At 43.1% G+C, this 21,945-nt stretch overlaps 1 protein-coding gene across 1 annotated transcript in view; it reads left to right on the top strand.

Annotated features, from left to right (window-relative positions):
• syt3 (synaptotagmin III) overlaps positions 1–16,695 on the top strand; it is a 36,249-nt gene extending 19,554 nt beyond the window's left edge. Inside the window, exons 7-13 of the mRNA XM_083780639.1 lie at positions 4,630–4,756; positions 7,638–7,856; positions 9,656–9,776; positions 10,983–11,154; positions 15,200–15,329; positions 15,767–15,860; positions 16,576–16,695. Coding sequence (XP_083636765.1) covers positions 4,630–4,756; positions 7,638–7,856; positions 9,656–9,776; positions 10,983–11,154; positions 15,200–15,329; positions 15,767–15,856 — 859 coding nt within the window. The 3' untranslated portion in view covers positions 15,857–15,860; positions 16,576–16,695. The remainder of the gene's footprint in view (positions 1–4,629; positions 4,757–7,637; positions 7,857–9,655; positions 9,777–10,982; positions 11,155–15,199; positions 15,330–15,766; positions 15,861–16,575) is intronic.
• The last annotated feature ends 5,250 nt before the right edge of the window (positions 16,696–21,945 follow it).

The raw sequence follows: 21,945 nt of genomic DNA, 5'->3' as shown, positions 1-21,945 counted from the left end.
CTGTCATAGACATACTGTTTATAGGCCTTTTAACCACTGAGACCCTATAGTTGCACGTCGAATCATTTACAACATGATGCAGTGTGAGGTTGTAAATCGGCTATATAAAAATGACAATGATTAAACTATTTGGATTTCTTTAAAATGTTGACATCTCACACCAAAATAGGGACGCAGAGCAAAAAAACAAATTGAAATTGTTTAAAGCACAAATAACATGCATTTTAAAACTGATTTTAATATTTAATATCATATTGTCTATGTCCCTCAAAGTTATTTCTAATGGTTTGAGCCTCAATACAATCACCACTCTGATATAACCAGTTCTTTCTGGACTTTGAAAGCAGTTTTAGCTGCAGTACCACAATGTCCTGAGATGTGGGGGTGCTGATATGCATGCTTATTTAATATTTGAGTCATTATAATACTGATGCTAGATAAAACCAGGCTTGTTTCCATTCCATGCCAGCTTGGAAAATCAACAATGGTGGACATTGTAAACAAAGTGGAAATGCTAATTTGGAACTAAGGACTGAAGAAGAGGAGGAATTATACAAAGTATAGGGTGACATTGACATTGATGACATCACGATGAGGACAAAATCAGTTGAGCTGTTCCTGAGAGCAATTTCCATTAAAGCACCTACAGTATATGATATGAAAGCCTGATTGTTCAAAATTGGTTATTTGTGGGGATAGAAAACACATATGGGAGCCCCAAAAACCCCAAAGAAATTGAAAAAGTTGAATTTTATGTTATAGGTCCTTTAAATGATAATTATGCCAATTATCTCCTTCATGTGTCAAGTATGTGAACAAGCCTCTATTCATCTATTCAATCCTGGCTGGAGAATGTGTATAAGTCATTTTGGGTGCCACAGCTGTTAGTAGGGAGTAGGGACTGAAGGGATTAAGGCATATGAGAGGTGTGGGTGTGGGGCTTGGGTCAGTGTTGTGTGTACAGCTTAATTTCTTGACCAGTCTGACCACAGGACGAGCATGCATGGTCCCCTATTTCTGCCTGCCATCACATACAGAAACATTACAATGGGTGGGAAAGTGCTGATGGTCGAAAAAACAAGGGAGTGAGAGGCCGTTTCAGTCATGAATTATATATGGTGTGCCACTTTAAACAGCAGACCCTGTCAACACATAATAACACCACACTGTGTTATGGCCTGAATTACAGACAGAAAATTAGCTGGGGGAGTCTGAGGGAGAGGGAGGTTGATGATGAAAAGTTACTCATGTGCTCCTTTTTCCCCATTTATAAAAGGCACAATATTATTTATGTGGTGTTCGTGTTGTGCATTGCCTGTCGTTACTAGCGAGGGAGAGACGAAGAAGGCTAGGTTAAAAATACAGCTGCACAGTAAAATCCCCTGTGTGTTCCGTCAACTATGAGCCTGTGAAAAATGGACACTTCCAGTTCCTTTTGGGTCCAACACTGAGGATTTGACTGTGTGCAAGACCTTGTGAACACGTGTGGAGGCGCACGCGTGGGACTTGGGGTGTTGCTTTGTGTTGTCACCTGCTGCTACCACTGTCGGAACTGGAATTGTGACGTTAATGTGTGAGACCCCCTCTATTTGGGGACTAACAGCCAGAGCAACAGTGTCAATCTCTCCCAGCTCCTCGGAGAAATGCAGTTCTATTGACACCCCTGTTAAAAGCTGACATATTTCTGCGCTGGGAATAACAGCAAGCTTTTCAGGCATTGTCTGCAAGAAGTAGGGCTGTGAATTCTACTATGCTCGAAGGCAAATAGGCGTGTTTGGTGCTGGATGCCTTGGGGGACTGAAATGTGTTTGAAATCTCGGTTTTCATGTCTTGCTTTAAAATGGGTGACACAACATGTGATCGGGTTTAATGTTTTTACACAAGCAGACTGCAGTGCTTGTCATTTTTAAAAATGACCGAGTGTTCTTTTTGCATTGTTTTTGCATTGTGTGCAGCTGTCTTGCCATCGTAATATATTACACACCATGACACGGATCATAGATAATAAGATAATTGGTCAGGATTTATTATGAAACTGTTTATCTGGCTGCAGAATCAGAAACAAGCAATTTCCTAATTCCTGTGATTGCTCTGTTTATCGTTACGCTGATTTTGTAAGATTGCAAGACGCGCAGGTTTATCCAATTTCCTTAATTGGATGTGATTCAGAGGTAAACACGTGTCCTGATTGGGCACGGCCATGTTGTCAGTAGGCCAGTCACAATTATTACATCATCGCCTCATCGCAATAATTTGAGATAATCGCAATTATGGGAGACAATTAAAACATCTTGCCTGCCAAAAATGTAATTCTTGGAAACGCCACTGCAGTAATTTCAGTAAAGTTATTTGTCATCTGACCTGTGCAATTTGTGATTATAAAACCCAAACAGAAATTTAATTTGTTCAATGCCCAAAACACAATTAAATCGTTAATTGCAATTATTTGTGTAATAATTCATTGTCAACTTAAATCTGTAATCGTGACAGGCTTCGTTGTCAGCAACATGTTTCTAATTCATGATTAGGGCAAACAGGCCATCAGCATGCCAACATTGGCTTCAGCCTGTCGGCTCGCCCCCCCCCCCCCCCCCCCTCCACCCCACATGCCCATCCGCCACCCCGCCCCACCCTCCAAAGTTCGTACCGCTATCCTAAAGGACCTAATGAAGTGGCGGTGACATGCTCGTTAACGCGGGGAGACACATTCTAACGAGGTCTGATTAAAGGCCTGCGAGCCATCTTCAGCCGTTAATTAAATACTTCATAAGCAGCCTGTGAGATAGGCCCATGACTGTGGGAGAAGTTCTTTGGGACGTAAAGACAGCGTTGTTGTGCTAGCGTGTTTGCATACAGTGCATATTCTTGGTGTGGTGGAAGGTGACTATTCGGAGACTGGGCGTAATGTGTGTAACCATAATTTGTGAGTGTGTTTTTGTTTACGCGTGTGCTGCGTGTGGGTGACTGGGTGTGCATGTTTGTGAATTTGTGTAAATACCCGTTCATGGGTATGTATGAGTGAGTATTGTGTGCTGTTAAAAAACTAGGGACCGTGTGTGTGTGTGTGTGTGTGTGTGTGTGTGTGTGTGTGTGTGTGTGTGTGTGTGGTGATAAATGAGTGAATAACAAAAGCTCACCCTTTACGCATTATTAATTTGGTATTTGGCTCAGACTGTCTGTTCATCTGGGCTTACTGTGTCCTTGCATATTATACACCACTGATAATGCAACTGTGATGGGGCTGGAGGGACGATGAGACATGAGCTATTCCAGAAATAAGCTTTCACAATACTATCTATAATACAAATCCAATAGAGGTGTGTGAGTGTGTGGGCTGCTGACCCTGTCTGCAAAGTATTTTGGTCTGATATGGGTCTGTATAATGCATGTGTGTGTGTGTGTGTGTGTGTGTGTGTGTGTGTGTGTGTGTGTGTGTGTGTGTGTGTGTGTGTGTGTGTGTGTGCGTGCGTGCGTGCGTGCGTGCGTGCGTGCGTGCGTGCGTGCGTGCGTGCGTGCGTGCGTGCGTGCGTGCACATGGTGTGTGTGAGAGAGAGAAAGAGATAGCGATTTGGCTGTGTATGTACTCACTCTGGTAATTCTAGTTCCAGAGTTTTTTTGGAGCATTTTTAGCTCTAATCTAGATTTCCATTTGTTTTATAAGCGTCTTTCACTCATGCTCTGGAACCCTGAACTTATCATGACATTAACCATATTTCAACACTCAGCTGGAATGGACATACTAGCGGACTTTAATGAAAATCAACCAATATCAACCAGTAGGTTATACTTATCAAGACGATGCAATCGAGACAGTAGCCTACTGGCTGCGATTAACTATTAGAAAATCACCTGTGTTTAGTGTTATAGGCCTATTTTGCGTCGAGAACAAATTATAATAAAACATATAATACAACAATCAATGAAGGACAACACAAACAACGCGCAGACATTTCCAACAACCTCGACTACACTGTACATTTTTGTAACTAAGAAAGGTTCAACATTCACAATGATTAACTCTTTACCATTATTCCAATAGCCCAGTCATCTCCCAATCTAATGACATTAACCAACTGGTCATATTTGTTATTCCACAACAACAACTGGCATCCTCCCTATAGTACCACTTTAGGACTTAGTGGATTCCCCCACGCCCCATGGAAGTCCGTATGGATAGAATGAAGCCCTTCTAGGTCTCGTTTAGCCACGTCACATCTCTCCAACAGTTTGTCCACAACAATATGGCGTGATTTATCAGCCAACACAGATGTTCATGTTCATAGAGAGATTAGTTCATATCACTCACAGCAGCAGAGCTGCAGGTGTACCTAGGCATTACAGTTACCCCCCCCTCCCTCCCCCTCCTCCCCCCGCTGCCAGTATAGCCTTGGTCCCATGAGTCTCATAATAGCGGCAGACAGACGGTTCAGGCTGGCCACAGTTTGTGATCAAACATATCCTCAACATTATTACATTCAGTATTAATGTGAAACGAACGTGTGTGTGTGTGTGTGTGTGTGTGTGTGTGTGTGTGTGTGTGTGTGTGTGTGTGTGTGTGTGTGTGTGTGTGTGTGTGTGTGTGTGTGTGTGTGGGTGTGTGTGTGTGTGTGCGTGCGTGTGTATCTACAGCACAGAGCAGTTGGTGGTGAAGATCCTGAAAGCTCTAGACCTGCCAGCCAAGGATGCCAATGGCTTCTCTGACCCCTACGTTAAGATCTATCTACTGCCAGACAGGAAGAAGAAATTTCAGACAAAGGTACCTCCCACACACACACCACCATCACTCGTCTAGCCTACATACTATATTATTGTAGTATTGCCTGTGGCAAACATCAGTATAAGGCTTTGAACATTTTCAATGATCGCTTAAGTTATCCTACGTCGATTGAAGGCAGAACGTATGTCATAATTGGCTTCAGACTGCTGAAAGGAAAACCTCACTTAATTTAAGAGTTCACACGTCTTCTGGTCGGGTTCTGGCTTTGGAGAGAGTTATTCAGGATTGCAGATATTACCCTTGCGCTATACTCCTATTTCTCTTTGAGGCTAGATGATATGTGCCAATTGATTAAAGAATTATCCGAGTGTGCAAACTGAACATTCAACGGGTTGTATTAAAGTGGAGTTATGCTAAATTGAAATGCCATCTCAGCCTGAAGGAGAGCGTTTCCTGCACCCCCGTGTGTGTAACGACAAAGACTTTATGTCTTTGTCATAAAACCTCCTCTTTTCACTCAGAAATGTTAGCGTCTTAGTCATTTCCATAATACTGCTTTCCTATTGTTTAATGCAGATGAGTGCTGAATTTCAATCAAATACTCAACTTTTAGCTTTTAGGAACCAGATTCTATTACCAAAATATCCACAAATATCTACAAATTATCACATCATTATCAAATTAGTCACTTTTGCTGACTACAGTATATTGATTTTTATTTTATTTTTTAAAGAGGAAAGATAAATCTTAGTTGATGTTTCCGTCACATCCAGACTCTGTTGTGATATGACAAGAAGATGGGACGTCACTTGATGTCAGAGCTTAGAGATTCTTAAGCCCAGTCCAGACCAAAGATTCGCAAAAAAAACAACTTGCAATCCCTCAAAACAGAATCCTAAAACTGGGGTTTTTAAACAGTACATTCCACACCTGCACCAGGTGTGAACAATTTCCACAGCAATAATCAGCCTGTGATAAACAACAGCCGGGGTTGCCCTTAGTGATAGACATTAAGGCGAGGAGCAGAGATAGTTTACCCATTCCATAGCACTTCAATGAGTTCTATTAAATTACTATTATCTTGTATACATTTATGAAATAGATGGTATGCGCTTGCATAAAGTGAGTGGCAAATTGAGTGGCAAAGTGAGTTTAACATCGTTTAATGGCAATCAGCTAGGACTTTTTTGTTTGTTTGGATGTCAATGCCAGAAAGTAGTTTTTTGCTACTCAGTAAGTGTTCCCGCATAACTTCCGGGTATGTGGATGATGTCACGAGCATACCCTCTATAGCGCTCTTGTCCTTTCGCCCATTCACCCGCTTTATTTTTCTCACTATGTGCGGGTGTTTCCAGAGAGAGCAGTGCATGCTCACATTGGTTAAACGTGTGGTAGCTTTTGAAAGGTTTTGCTTGCGATTGGACAAGCAGAATCACTTGCGACAAAATGAGCCAGCATGCACTGACCTGCAACAGGGTCATTCAGAGCGCTGCAACTGTCCCTGCATTGTTCTGCAACGTTTCATCGCGGAGCAAAGCTTTGGTATGGGCAGGGCTTTAGGTTTGAGCCACATAGCTCCTGCATCAACGCATGTAGGTTTAATGCGAAGCAGAGTCAAATTGGACAGATATCAGGCTAGTCGTCAGCTATTAGTAGACTAGAGTGGAAAAAAGCCCTTCTGTCTGCTAAATGGTGTATTAGAAGTGGAACATGTGTCATATCATATCTAATTTGTAACTGGCATCACCATATGCTAGCTCTGACAGCAAATGCTAAGACACATGCACACGCGCGCCCACACACACACACACACACACACACACACTTTCAGAGTAAAATTACCACTCAAGGTTTTACTGTGTTAACTTATGCTGCATTGCATTCATATTACTGGTGGGAAAGCAACAGGCTAAAAGTCATTTTCAATGGCAGCCAGTGAAATGAAGCTTACATCACTGCATCACAGTTGAACCTTTTTCAGAGCTGCAGTGACACAGTGAAGCATTAAGTTATGTTTTTTGTTTCACCATTTCCGTCCCCCTTCACTCCCCCCACAATTCCTGCTCCCCTCTCATGGAATAAAAACAAATTCCCTGTGCTATATAACAAAAAACACGTCAACGAGCATTTGTTCGCGACTTGTCAACAATGTAGCCGGCTATGTTAAGGCTGTTTTATAGCGTTGCCCCCGGTAGTCTGAAGCATTATAATGAACTCAATTATGTTTAGGCTAAAAGGCTGACCTGACTGAAATACATTATTAAAATTATAAATAGAGCCTATAGTGAATGGATTGAAGAATGTTGGGTAAGAAATCACAGCCATGTCGGCTCTGTTCTCTGCATTTGAACCTATACTAAACTTGCCTAGGGGTTGGGCGGGCGGGCAGACGGATGCTGGATGTCACAAACGTAACATGCAGACCTGCAAGGCTCCGATACATACAGTAACCTACTGTGAAGCTCAAGCTGTTCACTAAAAGGTGTACCTATGCTACTACAGGGAAAACATGCACATGTACATATGTATAGCACTCTGTATTACAGTATATCCCTTTGTTTACTGTGCTTGCTGTGTTTTTTGTTCTTGTTTGAATGTTATGCTATCTAGTATCTAAGTATCTATGCCGCTGCATTGTCTGTTAGGAAGCCAAACTAAAATACGTTTTACTACCTGTACACAAGATGCAACAATAAAGTCCAACCTTGAACCTTGAACTTGGCACGGAAATAACCAAAATCCATTCTTCTCAGAATTCACCTGGTGAAATGTCTTGCTTGTCAAAGAATGCTTTTCATCTACAATTGTTAATTGAAAAATATTTAGAGCAATGTGTGTGTGTGTGTGTGTGTGTGTGTGTGTGTGTGTGTGTGTGTGCGTGCGTGCGTGCGTGCGTGCGTGTGCGTGCGTGCATATTCAGGTCCACAGAAAGACCTTGAACCCAGTGTTCAATGAAACGTTCCAGTTCGGTGTGCCCTTGGCCGAACTACATTCCAGGAAGTTGCACTTCTCTGTCTATGACTTCGACCGCTTCTCCAGACATGACCTGATTGGTCAGGTGGTGGTCGACAACCTGTTAGACTTCAGCGAGGGCACAGGGGACAAGCCCGTCTGGAGGGACATTGTTGAAGGCATTTCAGTAAGGACACCCCTCGGCAAGGCCAGCTACACTACACTTGCAGTGCCACTGCAAATTAAAGTCCAGTGGTTTTCAACCTTTTTCATATTTGGCATTTTAGCCACGGACCACCACTTGATAAGATTTAGCCTTGCAGAACCAAAACTAAATAATCTTTTGTTATCGTTGGATAAGATATTGTCCACAATTCCATGCTGTATTCATGTTGGTACCATTAGGAGAGATAACAGGCAAACATTGCTCAAAAATAACAATTCTTCTACAATCTCTAATTGCATGGACTTCTTGTAGACTTCTTCATTGAGTCACAACTCGCTCAAATCTTGCTCATTTAAAAATATTCTACGGAACGGTATGAAGCGAAAAGGAAAGTTCGGTCTCTAGATTAAACCCTATTTGCTGCTATGGGGTGATGAACTGAACGAGCAAATGGAATCGCGCACGCTGCACAATGCCTGGGCCTGGCACAAATAACTTCTTTGACTATACAATTATATAAACACAAGGAAGTGGCAGGCACTCACTTCTGCTGATTATATGAAAATTACAAAGAGATGCATGCAATAGGAATAAGGAGAGATGACGCAGCCTGCACTACGCGGACATCTCCATTGAGGCGCGGTGCTCGCCGCTCTTTACCAAACTAATTTGGCATACGGTTTACGTATGTGTTTGACCAAAATAGCAATTTAGGGGAAAGCATGCCAGCACGCCCATGACCACACCTCTAGGCGTAAAAACCGGTGTCTGCAAAAAAGATAGCGGGTGATGCTGGACAGAGAAAGCTCCTATAATATTCGTAATTTTCGGGCAGCTGCTTGTCAGCCCCTTGTCTCTACCAACTCAGCTAGGGTTGCCCCGCACTAGCTCCCAATAAATGATAACAAGCTTCCAGTGGACATATTAGCACAGTGTAGTTTTTTTAAAACAATTGTAAACATTGAGAGAAACCTTGGGATGTGCGATACCAAACTAAAATACAACTATGAATTTAATGTCATTATTGTGTCCAAATTACGCCACAACATTAATACAGTTACAACAGTAATTGGTCAAAAATGCTTGCAAAGTTGCACCTCTGCAAAAGACACTGTAAAGTGAGCAAGAGCAACATTACTAATGCACATGCTGTACATCTGAAGTGCATGTATCATATTTCATTCACTAAATAATAGTTTTGACTCAACCTCTCAGCATCTCTCAGGGGTTCACGCATTTGGAAACAACGATCCGTGAGGCCCCTGGTGCGACGTATGAACCTACAGTGTCACTCGCCGAGTGTCATGAGACCACAGACAGAAACATAACAGTGAACCCTGACATAAAAAGGAAGAGCGAGCGATATAAATAGCCTGAAGAAATGTCTCCTCCACTTAACTCTTTCTTCCTCTTGGGGACATTGACAGATTGACATATGATTCATTTACAATGATGGCACTTCCCCTCTGCCTAAACACTCTGCCCGTTCAGATTAGAATGCCTGACTCGTCACCACCCTGCATCAGTTGCCGACGATGTCGCTCTCCTTTGGTGACAGAGTGAAGTAAATCATATGAAATGGTAAAAGTGTTTTAATGGGTGCCATCATCAGTCTAGCAGCCGCAGGATCAACTATAAAGACAGAGATATCTTTACAGTTGATCCTGCAGCTGTTTCTCTACTTGACTCGTTTGTGTGTGTGTGTGTGTGTGTGTGTGTGTGTGTGTGTGTGTGTGTGTGTGTGTGTGTGTGTGTGTGTGTGTGTGTGTGTGTGTGTGTGTGTGTGTGTGTGTGTGTGTGTACGTGCGTGTGTGTTGTAGGAAAAAGCTGACCTTGGGGAGCTCAACTTCTCGCTGTGCTACCTGCCCACCGCAGGCAGGCTAACCGCTACAGTCATCAAGGCCTCTAACCTCAAAGCCATGGACCTAACAGGCTTCTCAGGTACAGGATTAACTAATGTGTCTCATGCTGTCTGTTCTGTGGCTGGCTGTGTGGCGTCGTTCCAAAACCCATTCGCTGCACATAAACACTATAGACCGTCGCAGTCCCGCCCCCCTACCAGGGCCCAGGAAATGATTCTCCGTTCATTTTCCTCATAGACTTTTCAAAAGGTATTTATTTAAAGACCTTTTAAGCCTCGCACAAAGCCAACTATTGTCGTGACAAATCATGACAACAAACAAATTTTTTGGGGCTGAACAAATAATTAGAAAGAAGAAGAAAACGGCACTTTTTTTTTTTTTCTTCTTCTTTGTAATTATTTGTTTGGTCCAAAATATTGTGTTTGTTGTCATGATTTGTCACAACTCGAGTTGGCTTTGTACGACGCTTATAAGATCTTTAAATAAATATGTTTTGAAATGTCTATGGGAAAAATGCATTGGGAATTATTTCCTGGGCCTGGCGTCGTCATGAAAGGGGGCGGGACTGCGACACTCTATTGCCAGGTTAGCAGCTCTGCTGAAGGTCGATACCTTAATAAAATGACATGTTACTGTAATGTAATGGCTGTAATGTAGTACAAACTAAAACGTGTAAACATTTAAATTGTGCATTTTCACTGCAAAACATCTAAAATAATATTACTTAATATTACTGTCAGGAGACTGATTACTGCTGATAGTATAATCATTTGATTAGTGCAACTTAATTAGCGTGGGCCGAACTAAGGTATTTGCATGATCAATCAATCTGCTTTGAAGACGTAGTTGCAGTACGCTTCCACTGATTACGAGGTCTTTAAATGATAATGATGCACGTCACAATCACAGCCTTCATGATCACAGGATGATTGTAATGCCCAAAAGATGCTTCAAAAACACGCTGTAAAAATCTAATCCTGGGTATCAGTTTTCCCCCTCGATGCATTCCACAAAGCTGCTGGTGTAGAATGTACAAGTGGAGTGATTCAGCCCGTGTTGGTTCTCTCCTTTATGTTCTTAATCCAGCTTTGCCAAGGTGACTTGATTTTCATGCCTTTTATGTGCCACAGACAGGTGCATGTGAGGGTAATGCTTAATAGCGTTTCTAGGAGTGCACCCCTTATCTCTTTCTGCCCCAATCCCTCTCACTCTCTCTCCACGTCCGACTCTATTTCTCTCTCCTCCTCTCCTCTCCCTCACCTCCTTTCCTCTGTGTTTCCCCCAGACCCGTACGTAAAGGCTTCTCTGATCTGTGACGGGCGCAGGCTAAAGAAGAGGAAGACATCCATTAAGAAGAACACGCTGAATCCTTCCTATAACGAGGCGCTGGTGTTTGACATTCCTAATGAGAACATAGAGAGTGTGTCCATCATCATTGCAGTAATGGACTATGACTGGTGAGAGCCCAGAACGTTTTGTTGTTGTTTAAGGCCATTCTATAGTTTGATGTTATTACAGTTAAATCCATTTAGACCTGTCTTTATTTTAAATCCAGGACGTTTTTCAGAAAACTGTTAGAATCGGCCTGAGGTCTAAACTGGTAAGTGTACATTCAATGGAGGTATAATGGATTCAGATTCTACTCAAAAGAAACACAAAGATAATTTGAACTAAAACAAGGCTATTATGTGAAACCTATATGGCTGGACTGTGTGAAATTGTGGGCAATTAGATTTTTAAGATAGCCAGTGGCCATGTCTATAATGTGAATTCCTGATTATTAAATGCCCATCTTCATCTATAGTGCTCCCAGTAATATTGTTAAAGTGTACTGAAGTAGCAGAACATGATGACATTTTTAAGCTAATTATATATATATATATATATATCTTGAAATTTTCAAATCATGTGGATCTCGGGAATAGCTTGTCTGAAGTTGTCTCCAACATTTTACGTCTGGCAATCAACTGAAAAGTGTCCATGCGCTTCGTCATTGCTTTTTGAAGCGACATGGTCTAGCATATAATATTGATCTAAGTTGGGATGTTCCAATCAACTCACCCAAAACATGTAAACAAATCTAATATGGCATAGCACAATAGCAGGCATCTCTAAATGTCTGTCATTTCAAGACAGTGCTGTAATATATTAGTTTTGGTGCAAGGTTCGTCTACACTCAAAACCGCAATTTAGCAGATTAGAATACATTCAAAATATGCGTTGACTAGATCCCTAGTTAGTTTCACATTGGTGAGTGCGGAAGGAACCATGTCTGTATTTTGTACAAAGCAATTTCTCTGGTGAGAACCTGAACTGTTTACCTAACATGCATAAAGTAGGTTCAAGTTTTTTCAGGTTAGACTAAGGTCACATTCTCACCTAATACCTGGAATTCTTGCATATTTAATTGATTGCGGTTTGCCTTCACACTGTCTACACTGCTACACAGTGAAATCTATGGTGATAAAATTACACTCATAACGTGCATGTGTCGAGCCGTCTGGGACCCCCCCCCCTCTCTCTCTCTACGCACGCAGCCGCCACACACTGTTCTTTTGGGCATGCAGCACAGCGCTGCATGAGCGCACTGATATAACTCCCCAGTCCCCACACAGTGACAGCACTCCATGTTTACGGCACGCACAGACAGACAGACAGACAGAATATTATGTAGGCTATAATACACTGCAGTGTTTTTATGTGTTTTCTTAAGCAATTGATTAATGTACACGTCCTCATTTCGATCAGGGCTTCAGTCTCCTTATTCGACCACGTCTATCCACAGTAACGGGACATCTTTTTTTTTTTTTTTCTTTTTTTTGCGGCTTACGCCTTTTATTGATTTTTGAAGGGACAGACAGTAGGCTGACAGGAAACGGGAGAGAGATGGGGGGATGACATGCAGTAAAGGCCGTGTCGGGTCCGGGAGTCGAACCCGCGGCACACTGCGACTGGATTACCAGTCCGGTGCCCAGACCGTTACGCTACGGCCTGGGCCGTAACGGGACATCTTTGCGCTGCGTAAAATATGCCTTCTACGTCTCCAACTGTGTTCAGCTCCTCACCCGCCACATTATGTTTGCTTCATTTCCTTTATTTACTGCGGATTGCATTCACACCTGCACCGAATCGTAGTCAAGTGCGATTCGAAGCGAAGCGAAACCCACGTTTTTGGGCGGAGTAAAATGCGGTTATTTGCTGCGCATTAGGATTCGAATGAGCCTTCACACCTGCCAAACGAAGCGCACTTTCTGACAATGCGCAGCAGGATTCGTTTTAATCGCAGCAAAGCTCTCTGGTATGAATGCGACCTAAAGGTGCATTTAGACGTGGATGGTTAGAGCGGCGCGATTACATACAAAGTCAATGCAAACGGGTGCATTCAGGTCTGAACGCACCTTAATGCAGACCCACCAACTGAACGTCAACCGTCTCTCTCTCCAGAGTTCCCCATTGACAGTCAGTTGGTTAAATGCACATCATTATATGATGTCCAACATTAACACTACTCACTACTTCCCAGAGCCTGGAGTGATGATTGATCTGCAATTGGATAGTTAGTTATTATAGGCCAAATGCAGATTGATTACATCCCACAGCCAAGAGGGAAGATAGGTCTGCGATTGGCCTAGTAGTGCATCAACTGGCTGACCAAGGCTATAACTTGAAGATTCTGTTTATTTGTTACTCACAGTAACTCATACAAGTACAAGCAGTGAAGTGTGTTGGTGTGACATTCTCCACAGGCACAGACTAATACAATGTAACATAGAGTGTACAGGAGAGAACAATCTAGCAATTGGGATATATAAAATGTACAGTAAATAGTATACAAAGATATAGAATAAAGACAGTCACCTTCAGGGTTGACGTCACGACTACCTAGTCGTTATGTCACCTCCTCCTTTTATAAGGCATCGTGCCAGAATCACTCGTTGTCGGATTATAAACTACAGTCAAGTCCGTATAAGAATATAAACCTAAGCCTTAACACTAAGCTTATCTTTTAACTTGTCCATCTTTAAACCCAACATCTCATCTACTCGGCAAGCCTTTAGTCAAGACTATACTCCTCTCGAAGCTAGGAGTTACACCTGGTCAGCACTTTGGCTCTTGTGACGGCTGAACATTCTCAACCCTTACAGTCACAGTATGCTCTGGTTTGAGCAAAAGGGGACTTTACCGATTGAAGCCGTTTGACCGACTCAATTGGAAGTTATGTTTTGTCAATGTTTAGCGCTCTGATGGCCTCTGGGGGAAAACAACTATTCCTCAGTCCCATTGTGCTGACCCCACAGGTGCTCGCCTGTGGGGAACATACCAAGGACGTGTGGTGTGTTCAGCCAAACCTCACCACCTTCTGCCGGGTTTTCAGGTGCTGGGATGAGCTATTCCCGTACCAGACGGCAATGGCCCCTGCCAGTGTATACGTGTGCTCTGAGTTGGTAGCTAGTAGAAGAAGGAATCATCTCAGCCGTCTGAGGCGATACAGGCAAATTGAATTGCCTAGTCCTCTTCTTTGCCATGAGTCTCTGTGCATTTTCATCACACAATGACTGACGTGAGTCAATGATCGAAGGCCATGTCCATTTCTAGGGCTGGCCAAAAATGCCAGATGCAAAATGTTAGCCTCCTTTTCTTTTTAGCGTGTTTGTACATGGTGTGCTGCTGCTGTTTGCTGTCACTTTAGGGGTGGCTCTGTTTGATCATGGTACTGCTACGTTGAACACGATGAGTCTGCCACCCCCCCCCCCCCACCCCCCCCTTTATGAGTCAGACTCCTGCTGGACGTCTCCTGTTTTACATAGAGGACAGGCATCTCATGAATAAGCATTAGCATATGCTAATGCCTAAAGGAAATAGTGTCGGATGGTGAGACACACATCGTTGCGTTCGGTGCTCAGCGTCGCCACGTCACAATTTAACATGGGTCCATTTGGGTCCATTTTGTACGCCCTCTGACTTCAATCATTTCACTGTGCAATAGCTAGCTAGAGGATGCTAGCGTATGGAGTTTGGCATCTGCATGCACAGTGAAATCCCCGTGTTGATGTTTCTATTTGCAACTCTGTGAGTGTTGAAGTGTGGCTACGCTTTAACACTTTCAGAGTTAATGTCGGTATAGCTTTTGGAGCGGGTTTCCGCTCCCCACCAGCGTGCCGCCCCTTTGTAACAGCCTGTGTTTATTTGTGAGCCGCTATTCAATATCCTACCTCTGCTGCTGTGTTCAAGGTTGATAAATGGGGCCCACTCTGCCTGTTCCTCAGCATCTCCGTCTCTCTCTGTTCCATTATACCTTCACTCAATCCCTCCTTCTGCCTCCTCCCTCCTCCTCTCTCCTCCCTCCATGGCTATACCCTCCCTCTCTGTCTATCTCCATCTGTCTTTATTGTCTCAATCTTCCTCCACCGTTCGCTCTTCTTGCTCATTTTGCTTCCCATTGATCTCCTTCTTGTTCCCTCTGTGTTCTCTCTCTCTCTCTCTCTCTCTACTGTATATCAGTATTGGTCATAACGAGGTCATAGGGATGTGCCGCGTGGGCAGTGACGCAGAAGGTCCCGGGAGAGATCACTGGGCAGCCATGCTGGCCAATCCACGCAAACCCATAGAGCAATGGTATCAGCTCCAGGAGGTAATGTGCATACAGTATGTGTGCTTAGTGATAATGTGCATACATAATGTACTCCGCCTGTTCTGTACTGTTCTTTTGTTCTGACTATTTAACCTTTTGAACCCTAGTGTGCCAATTCACAATATGCGAACATTTTAAAAATAGCTGATCTACAAGCTAAAAAGCTAAAATATGAGGCACGCCGGTCAACTGAAGTGTATAGGCTTCACTTTGTTACGCCACTTAGATTCACATTACTTGTCTTTTAGTGACATCAGCTTGTGACTAGACAGTATAATACCGTTAATGTATCCATTTACAACTCTGAGGTAAAGTAACCACATTTACCCTCCATTTGGTTGCGTTTGTACACTCTCAGAGTTAAATTAACACTCAGCTGTTTAGAGTGCATGTAGTGTTTGTCAATTAATGCAACCACAATGTGTTTTGCTGTCTAGGAGAAAGTGATCGGTACATCATACTCAAAGAGTGCCACAGCATCCTCCCCCAAGCCTAACATTGTGGTGGACAGCCCTCATTCCGATTAATACCGTAAGTCTCTCCCATTTGTTTCAGTGAGTCATTTACATTTACAAATTCAAACATTGTTCTAGCACATTGTTTAGTCTGTCAACACCCCATCCCATAAAATGACTGACGCATAATTGTCTGTCGTCTTATTTCGAGTATGATTTTGTTCTGTGAGAATATGACACGCATCCAACAATGCAAATTGGGTCATTTTAGCAGACGCTCATATCCATAGCGACTTACAAAATGAAAGGTCAGAGTAAATGCGTCGAACACTTTGTCAAACGATGGGCCCTGTAGGTGGTCACGGGATTTGAGTCCCCAGAGACAGAGAAGTAACTGGGACAACAGAGAAGCAACAAGCGAGCCAGTATACACAGTAAATAAAGGAGGTGTGGGGTCATTCAGGATTTTACTATGAAACATCTGTCCGTGACACAATTTTGTAATAAATCTCCTAGTTTAAATGGACCCTTATAGTACATTTGTACATTTTGGTCACATTTGTACACTGCCGTGTAGAAAGAAAACCGAACAGCTAGCTCACGTGTAGAGGCTGCAAGGCAGAAGCATCTGTATAATCTAGATGTTATGGGTTATGTAATTCTACACCCCACCCCCAACTTGCAGGGCTACATACCGTTCATATACCCCCCCGCCCCCTTCCCAACCACTGTAGTTTCTGTAGCTTAATCTGCCTGTTTTCCCTGATTCCCTGCTCTCCGTCTCTCCTCAGGTCATTATCATCTTCCCTGCGCCAGACTTTCCTTTCTTCCCTCTCATCTGTGAATAATTCTCTCCCATCAAAGAAAGAGAATGAGGAGGCACATCCAAGCGCTCGCACGGCTCCTCTCACTGTTAATGAATCCTCCAGGTCCCGTGCAGCAGATGGATGGGGAAAACACATCTATCACTGGCTACACTTTGAGCATCACACTACACATTTACAAACACACTTGACACAAAGGCTAGTATTGATATTGGTTGTACATTTGTGAATTAGAAAAAGAGCGCATGCGTGCGCATACAGTACAAACACACACACATGCACACGCACGCGCACACACACACACACACACACACACACACACACACACACACACACACACACACACACACACACACACACACACACACACACACACACACACACACACACACACACTTTGTATTATGTGTGTACCTGTGCTTCAGATTAGTGTAGTATTTCATCTAGGAGGAGTGTGATACATTTTCTTCCTCAGAAAAAAAGGAAAAAGAGAGCAACACATCATGTGGATTGGTCATCTCAAAACCGGACCAAAGGTTCATGCCATTGTACAGACTATAAAAGACGAAAAACGAAAAAACCCCGCCACATAATTTTTCTTTCTTTGCAAGCCGATACGGCATACTGTATGAGAAAACTCCCAATGTATTGCTGTGTTTTCAACAGGACAAAACATCCATTGTGGATTCTCCAGGACATTTTGGAATGCCTTGTTCAGGCTTAATATCCTCTGAAATCAGACTTATCTCGCTTATTTTGTATCTGTCTGGAGGAAAGACAATGAACCATTTAGTGGTGGCTAATGATGTCAGAGGAGGGAGAACATAGGATGGAACTATTGGCCTAAGCATGTTGCGCAACCTTGAAACGTGTCCCTCTTCCTCATCCTCTTTTGTCACCTTTCCTCATGGTGCTCGTCAATGTCAATTAGTTTTTATTTTTCTATTAATTTGTCTTTCGGGGTTTGTGTAATATATATATATATATAGTATATGAATATATATACTGTACATAATACAGTATATACACAACCATCAAGAGAGGAATTTATCCATACCAGTTTTTTACAATCCACAAAGGAAGAGACGGTACTGGGAGGTCTGGGAGATGTGGACTATTTGCGTGTCTGTGTGTGTGATAGAAATAGAATTCCCAGATTGTTGGCCAAACAGGCCGGACGTTTCCCAGTTGGACAACAGGGGACCAGTGTTTCACATGGACCAGCATCGTTCTGCGTGCACTTGCTGGAGAAGTATCCTGCAGGGAAGGATTTCACCATTATTTATATATTTTTTTCTTCTTCTTCTTTTATTTCCATTCCAAGGACATTTTTTTAGCTTGTTTTTCTTTTTCCTTCCAAAAAGTCATTTTCTAATTTCAAAAGAATATTTGTCTTCAGACCATCACGTCCTTGAACAGGGCGTTGACTTGAGAAGGACACACAACATTTGTGTTGCTTTTCTTTGTGTGTGTTTCCGTGTTTGTGGGTGTGTTTTGTATTTGTGGAGCATCTGTCTGTGTGTGTGTGTGTGTGTGTGTGTGTGTGTGTGTGTGTGTGTGTGTGTGTGTGTGTGTCATTGTGTGTGATGCGTTTCTGTACTCATGCCTCCCCCACTTCCTTTGCGTCCTTGTGACCCTCCCCCCCCCCCCCCCCCCCCCCCCAATCCTCTCCCCCTTCCTGCATCCACGGACTGAAACACTTGTCTTGGAACAAAAAAAAAAAGTCTGTCCTGTGTCTTAGAACAGCCATTGTTTTTCATGTGGTACTCATTGCACTAATAGTTGGGAAATGGGGGTTTTCACCCATATAAACAGTCTGTTTGTCTCTCATAGACAGTTAGGTTGTATTGTCTATGTTGTCTCCTAAATTGGCTGTCAACCATTTAAAAAATGTCCCCTCTATCCTTTGCCTGATGTAAGTAACTGTGTTGACTGTGTACTTTTCAGTAATTGTGTACGGTACTGTATGTATGAGGGAAAAAAAACACAGATGGTTCAGTGGGAAAAAAATAAGTCAGTATGTTTTCATTAATTATAAGAAAAAAACAACAAAAAAACAAAGCAAACATCTGAGGTACAAATTTGTTAACGCCTACAGAAGATGAAATTGTTAAATAGGCCCCACAAAAAGGAGACAGGGAGCTCTCAACGGAGTGGGGAAGAAAAAAAAAACTAAAAACAAAAACAAAACAGGAGAGTCTGCATATCCTGTGTGTGAGCCGATATAGAATTACAAGCCATGTCTATCACTGCTACTACTACTGTAACCCCAGAAATACACTAGTACAACACTTTCACTACAGCTACTTGTATTGCTATCGCTGCCATTTCCCCTCGTGCCCCCCCTACGCAAACACATTCCAAGAGGGATCTGGTTTCTATTCCACAATAGCTTCAGACCATGGATATACTGGGATTCAAGCAACGATGCCCGACTCACACTTCATCGTACAATGGCATTGCTCGCCGAAAAGAGCCAATCTATGAGTTTGTAGATCTGCTATTTTCAGCTGTTCTCACTGTCGTATGATGGAGTTTGAAATGAAGCATCACTGGTATGCTCGCCGGGTATACACAGAGGCAATACGTTCCATATCATTCCAATAAGCATTCCGTGTGGTTAGTCAGCTCAGAACTTATTGATCAGCTTGTAGAAGTAGATATGTCATTGATCCATTGGTCTATATAGGCCCTGTAACTGTCCCTCACACTGGCGGTGGTGGTAAACCTGTAGTACAACCACTTACTTCATTGTTTCTCTCTCATTATTTCTCTCTGTCTCCGTCTTGGTACCCTCTTGCTCCCTTGTTTCCATTTTCTGAAAACCTCTCTCTCTCTCTCTCTCTCTCCCTCCCCCTCTCTCTGTCTGTCTGATTATTGGTACTCCTACCTTAACTCCCCCCTCCAATCTATTTCTCTCCTCACCTCTCACTCTATATTTTCTCTACACAACCATATGCCCCTCCATCTTGCCCTCCTATCTGTGTATGACTCTCCTCTCTCTCTCTCTCTCTCTCTCTCTCTCTCTCTCTCTCTCCCTCCTTGTGTTAGTGCAGTTCTGAATGGTCTTGGGGGAAACGTGTTTGCATGCTTATATTAACATGAATGATGTCAACTTGATGCAATGAAAATTATATAAGTGATGCTTTAAGCAAAAATCTGACAATGAACTTGATACTAATACTACTAATGACAAAAATGGAGACATAGCAATTAATGTTAATCTCTGTGATCAAAACAAACAATGAGAAAACAACATTGTTTATGCTGTATATCTTCCTTGAATTGGCATTCTTGTTTTTAATTTTCAAGATCGATTTTTTTATATATATCATTTATTTAAGAGGTTTACTTTTTTATGGGTTTAAAGCTGCGAATTTGAACACGAGTGAGGCATTCAGTCAGGGTGACTGTTTCAGTCAGGACAACAATACCAGACAGGAGGATATAGGTGAATGTTTAAACGGTGTGGCTGAAGCAATGATAAAGAAAATAAAGGATATTGTATCATCCAGCCTCACTCTTGTCTGTCTCTTTAAACTACCGGTACTCTACATTGTCGGAAATTGCATCACCTGACTTGGTGTGTCTGTGGAAAACAGGAGCCGGCCAGGCCTGCTGCACCTTATATCAAAGGCATCTTATGATTAGAACACACATTTGACCTGGGGAAGCCTTCCACAACTCACTCTACCCTGGATAGACGACGCCTCAGCACGTTTTGTTTTGAATCCATGGATTAAAAATGTCTGTCTCTGCCCTCCTCTCTCTGCTGTGCATTAAGTCATGTGTAATTATTCTGCCACTTTATCATGAATTCTTTATCATGGCCGCATTTTACCGAAATGCAAAGTGGAGCATTCCCCACCCCCCGACACACACACACACACACACACACACACACACACACACACACACACACACACACACACACACCCTCACACACACACACACACACACACACACACACACACACACACACACACACACACACACACACACCTCTGCACTCCTACTATGTCATGCCATGTTATGTTGTAATAGTCATATTTGTCACATGGTTATTATCCTCTGTTAGAGGGAACATTGCTGGGTGTTGGGTGAATGCCTGCTATCAGAGAAAGAGAGAGAGAGAGAGAGAGCAGGAGGGCTTGTGCACATAGACAGCAGTGGGCAAGGCTAGAGAGAAGGAGAGGATTAAAAGAAATGAAGGAAGATGATGCGAGGAATTTGAGGAGGAGGACAGGAATGAGAGCACATAGGAAATGCTATGTGCATGCAGCGTGTGCGAATGTGAGCGGGGTGGATGGGGAGGTGAGGTGGAGGGAGGCTGTGTCCGCATATAGACACACTCATCGTAGGGCCACCTATACACAACACTCCACGACGGCGTCAACCTGCTCCAGCGGCAAAGGCAGCGTGTGATGTGCACACATGTGCATATGCATGTGCAATCTCTCTCTCTCACACACACACACACACACAGGTCAGACAGACAGACAGACAGACAGACACACAAGCACACACACACACACACACACACACACACACACACACACACACACACACACACACACACACACACACAGAGAGACAGACGCACACACACACACACACACACACACACACACACACAGACAGACAGACAGACAGACAGACAGACAGACAGACAGACAGACAGACAGACAGACAGACAGACAGACAGACAGACAGACAGACAGACCAGGCATATGAGGATATGGACCACTGAAGAGAGAGAGATGGAGGGAGAGAGACAAGTAGCGAGAGTGAAAGATAGAAAGAGAAATGGGAGGAGGGGCTGGGGGGGGGCTGCTGTCTCCATGGCAACATTCCCGCCGTGCAAAAAAAAAAAATCATTTAGTCGGAAAGACATTTCACTCAGTTCAGTGAGCTGAAAGAGGCGGGCGGTGTGTGTGTGTGGAGTGGGGGGGTAGATGTGGGGGAGGTACTGTGTGTGTGTGTGTGTGTGTGTGTGTGTGTGTGTGTGTGTGTAACACAGATCGGTTTGTGTCGCACTGGACAAACCTATTTCACAAGTAGTTGACAGGGATACATTATAGCCTCACCACTGATATATCTGGTTATTATACAGGATGATAATGCATTCTGTTAAGCCATTGAAAATTAATGCTCATTGTTTTCGGTGAGAGTTTGGTGGCAAGACCATCGGTATGAAGTAGACCTATACATGCACACAGTGAGCCACAGTAAATCTCAGTTTATGTAACACCTCAACATTAACGTTATTACTTAATTACTTACTCCTCTTCATGGCCTCTATGGTAAATTATGGCTTCAATGAGCCCTCTTTATCAC

Source organism: Protomyctophum parallelum (genome assembly GCF_964188405.1).
Source record: "Protomyctophum parallelum genome assembly, chromosome: 13".
Classification (NCBI taxonomy): Eukaryota; Metazoa; Chordata; class Actinopteri; order Myctophiformes; family Myctophidae; genus Protomyctophum; species Protomyctophum parallelum.
The sequence above is the reverse complement of the archived record's forward strand: the minus strand, read 5'-3'. Positions and strand labels throughout refer to the sequence as shown.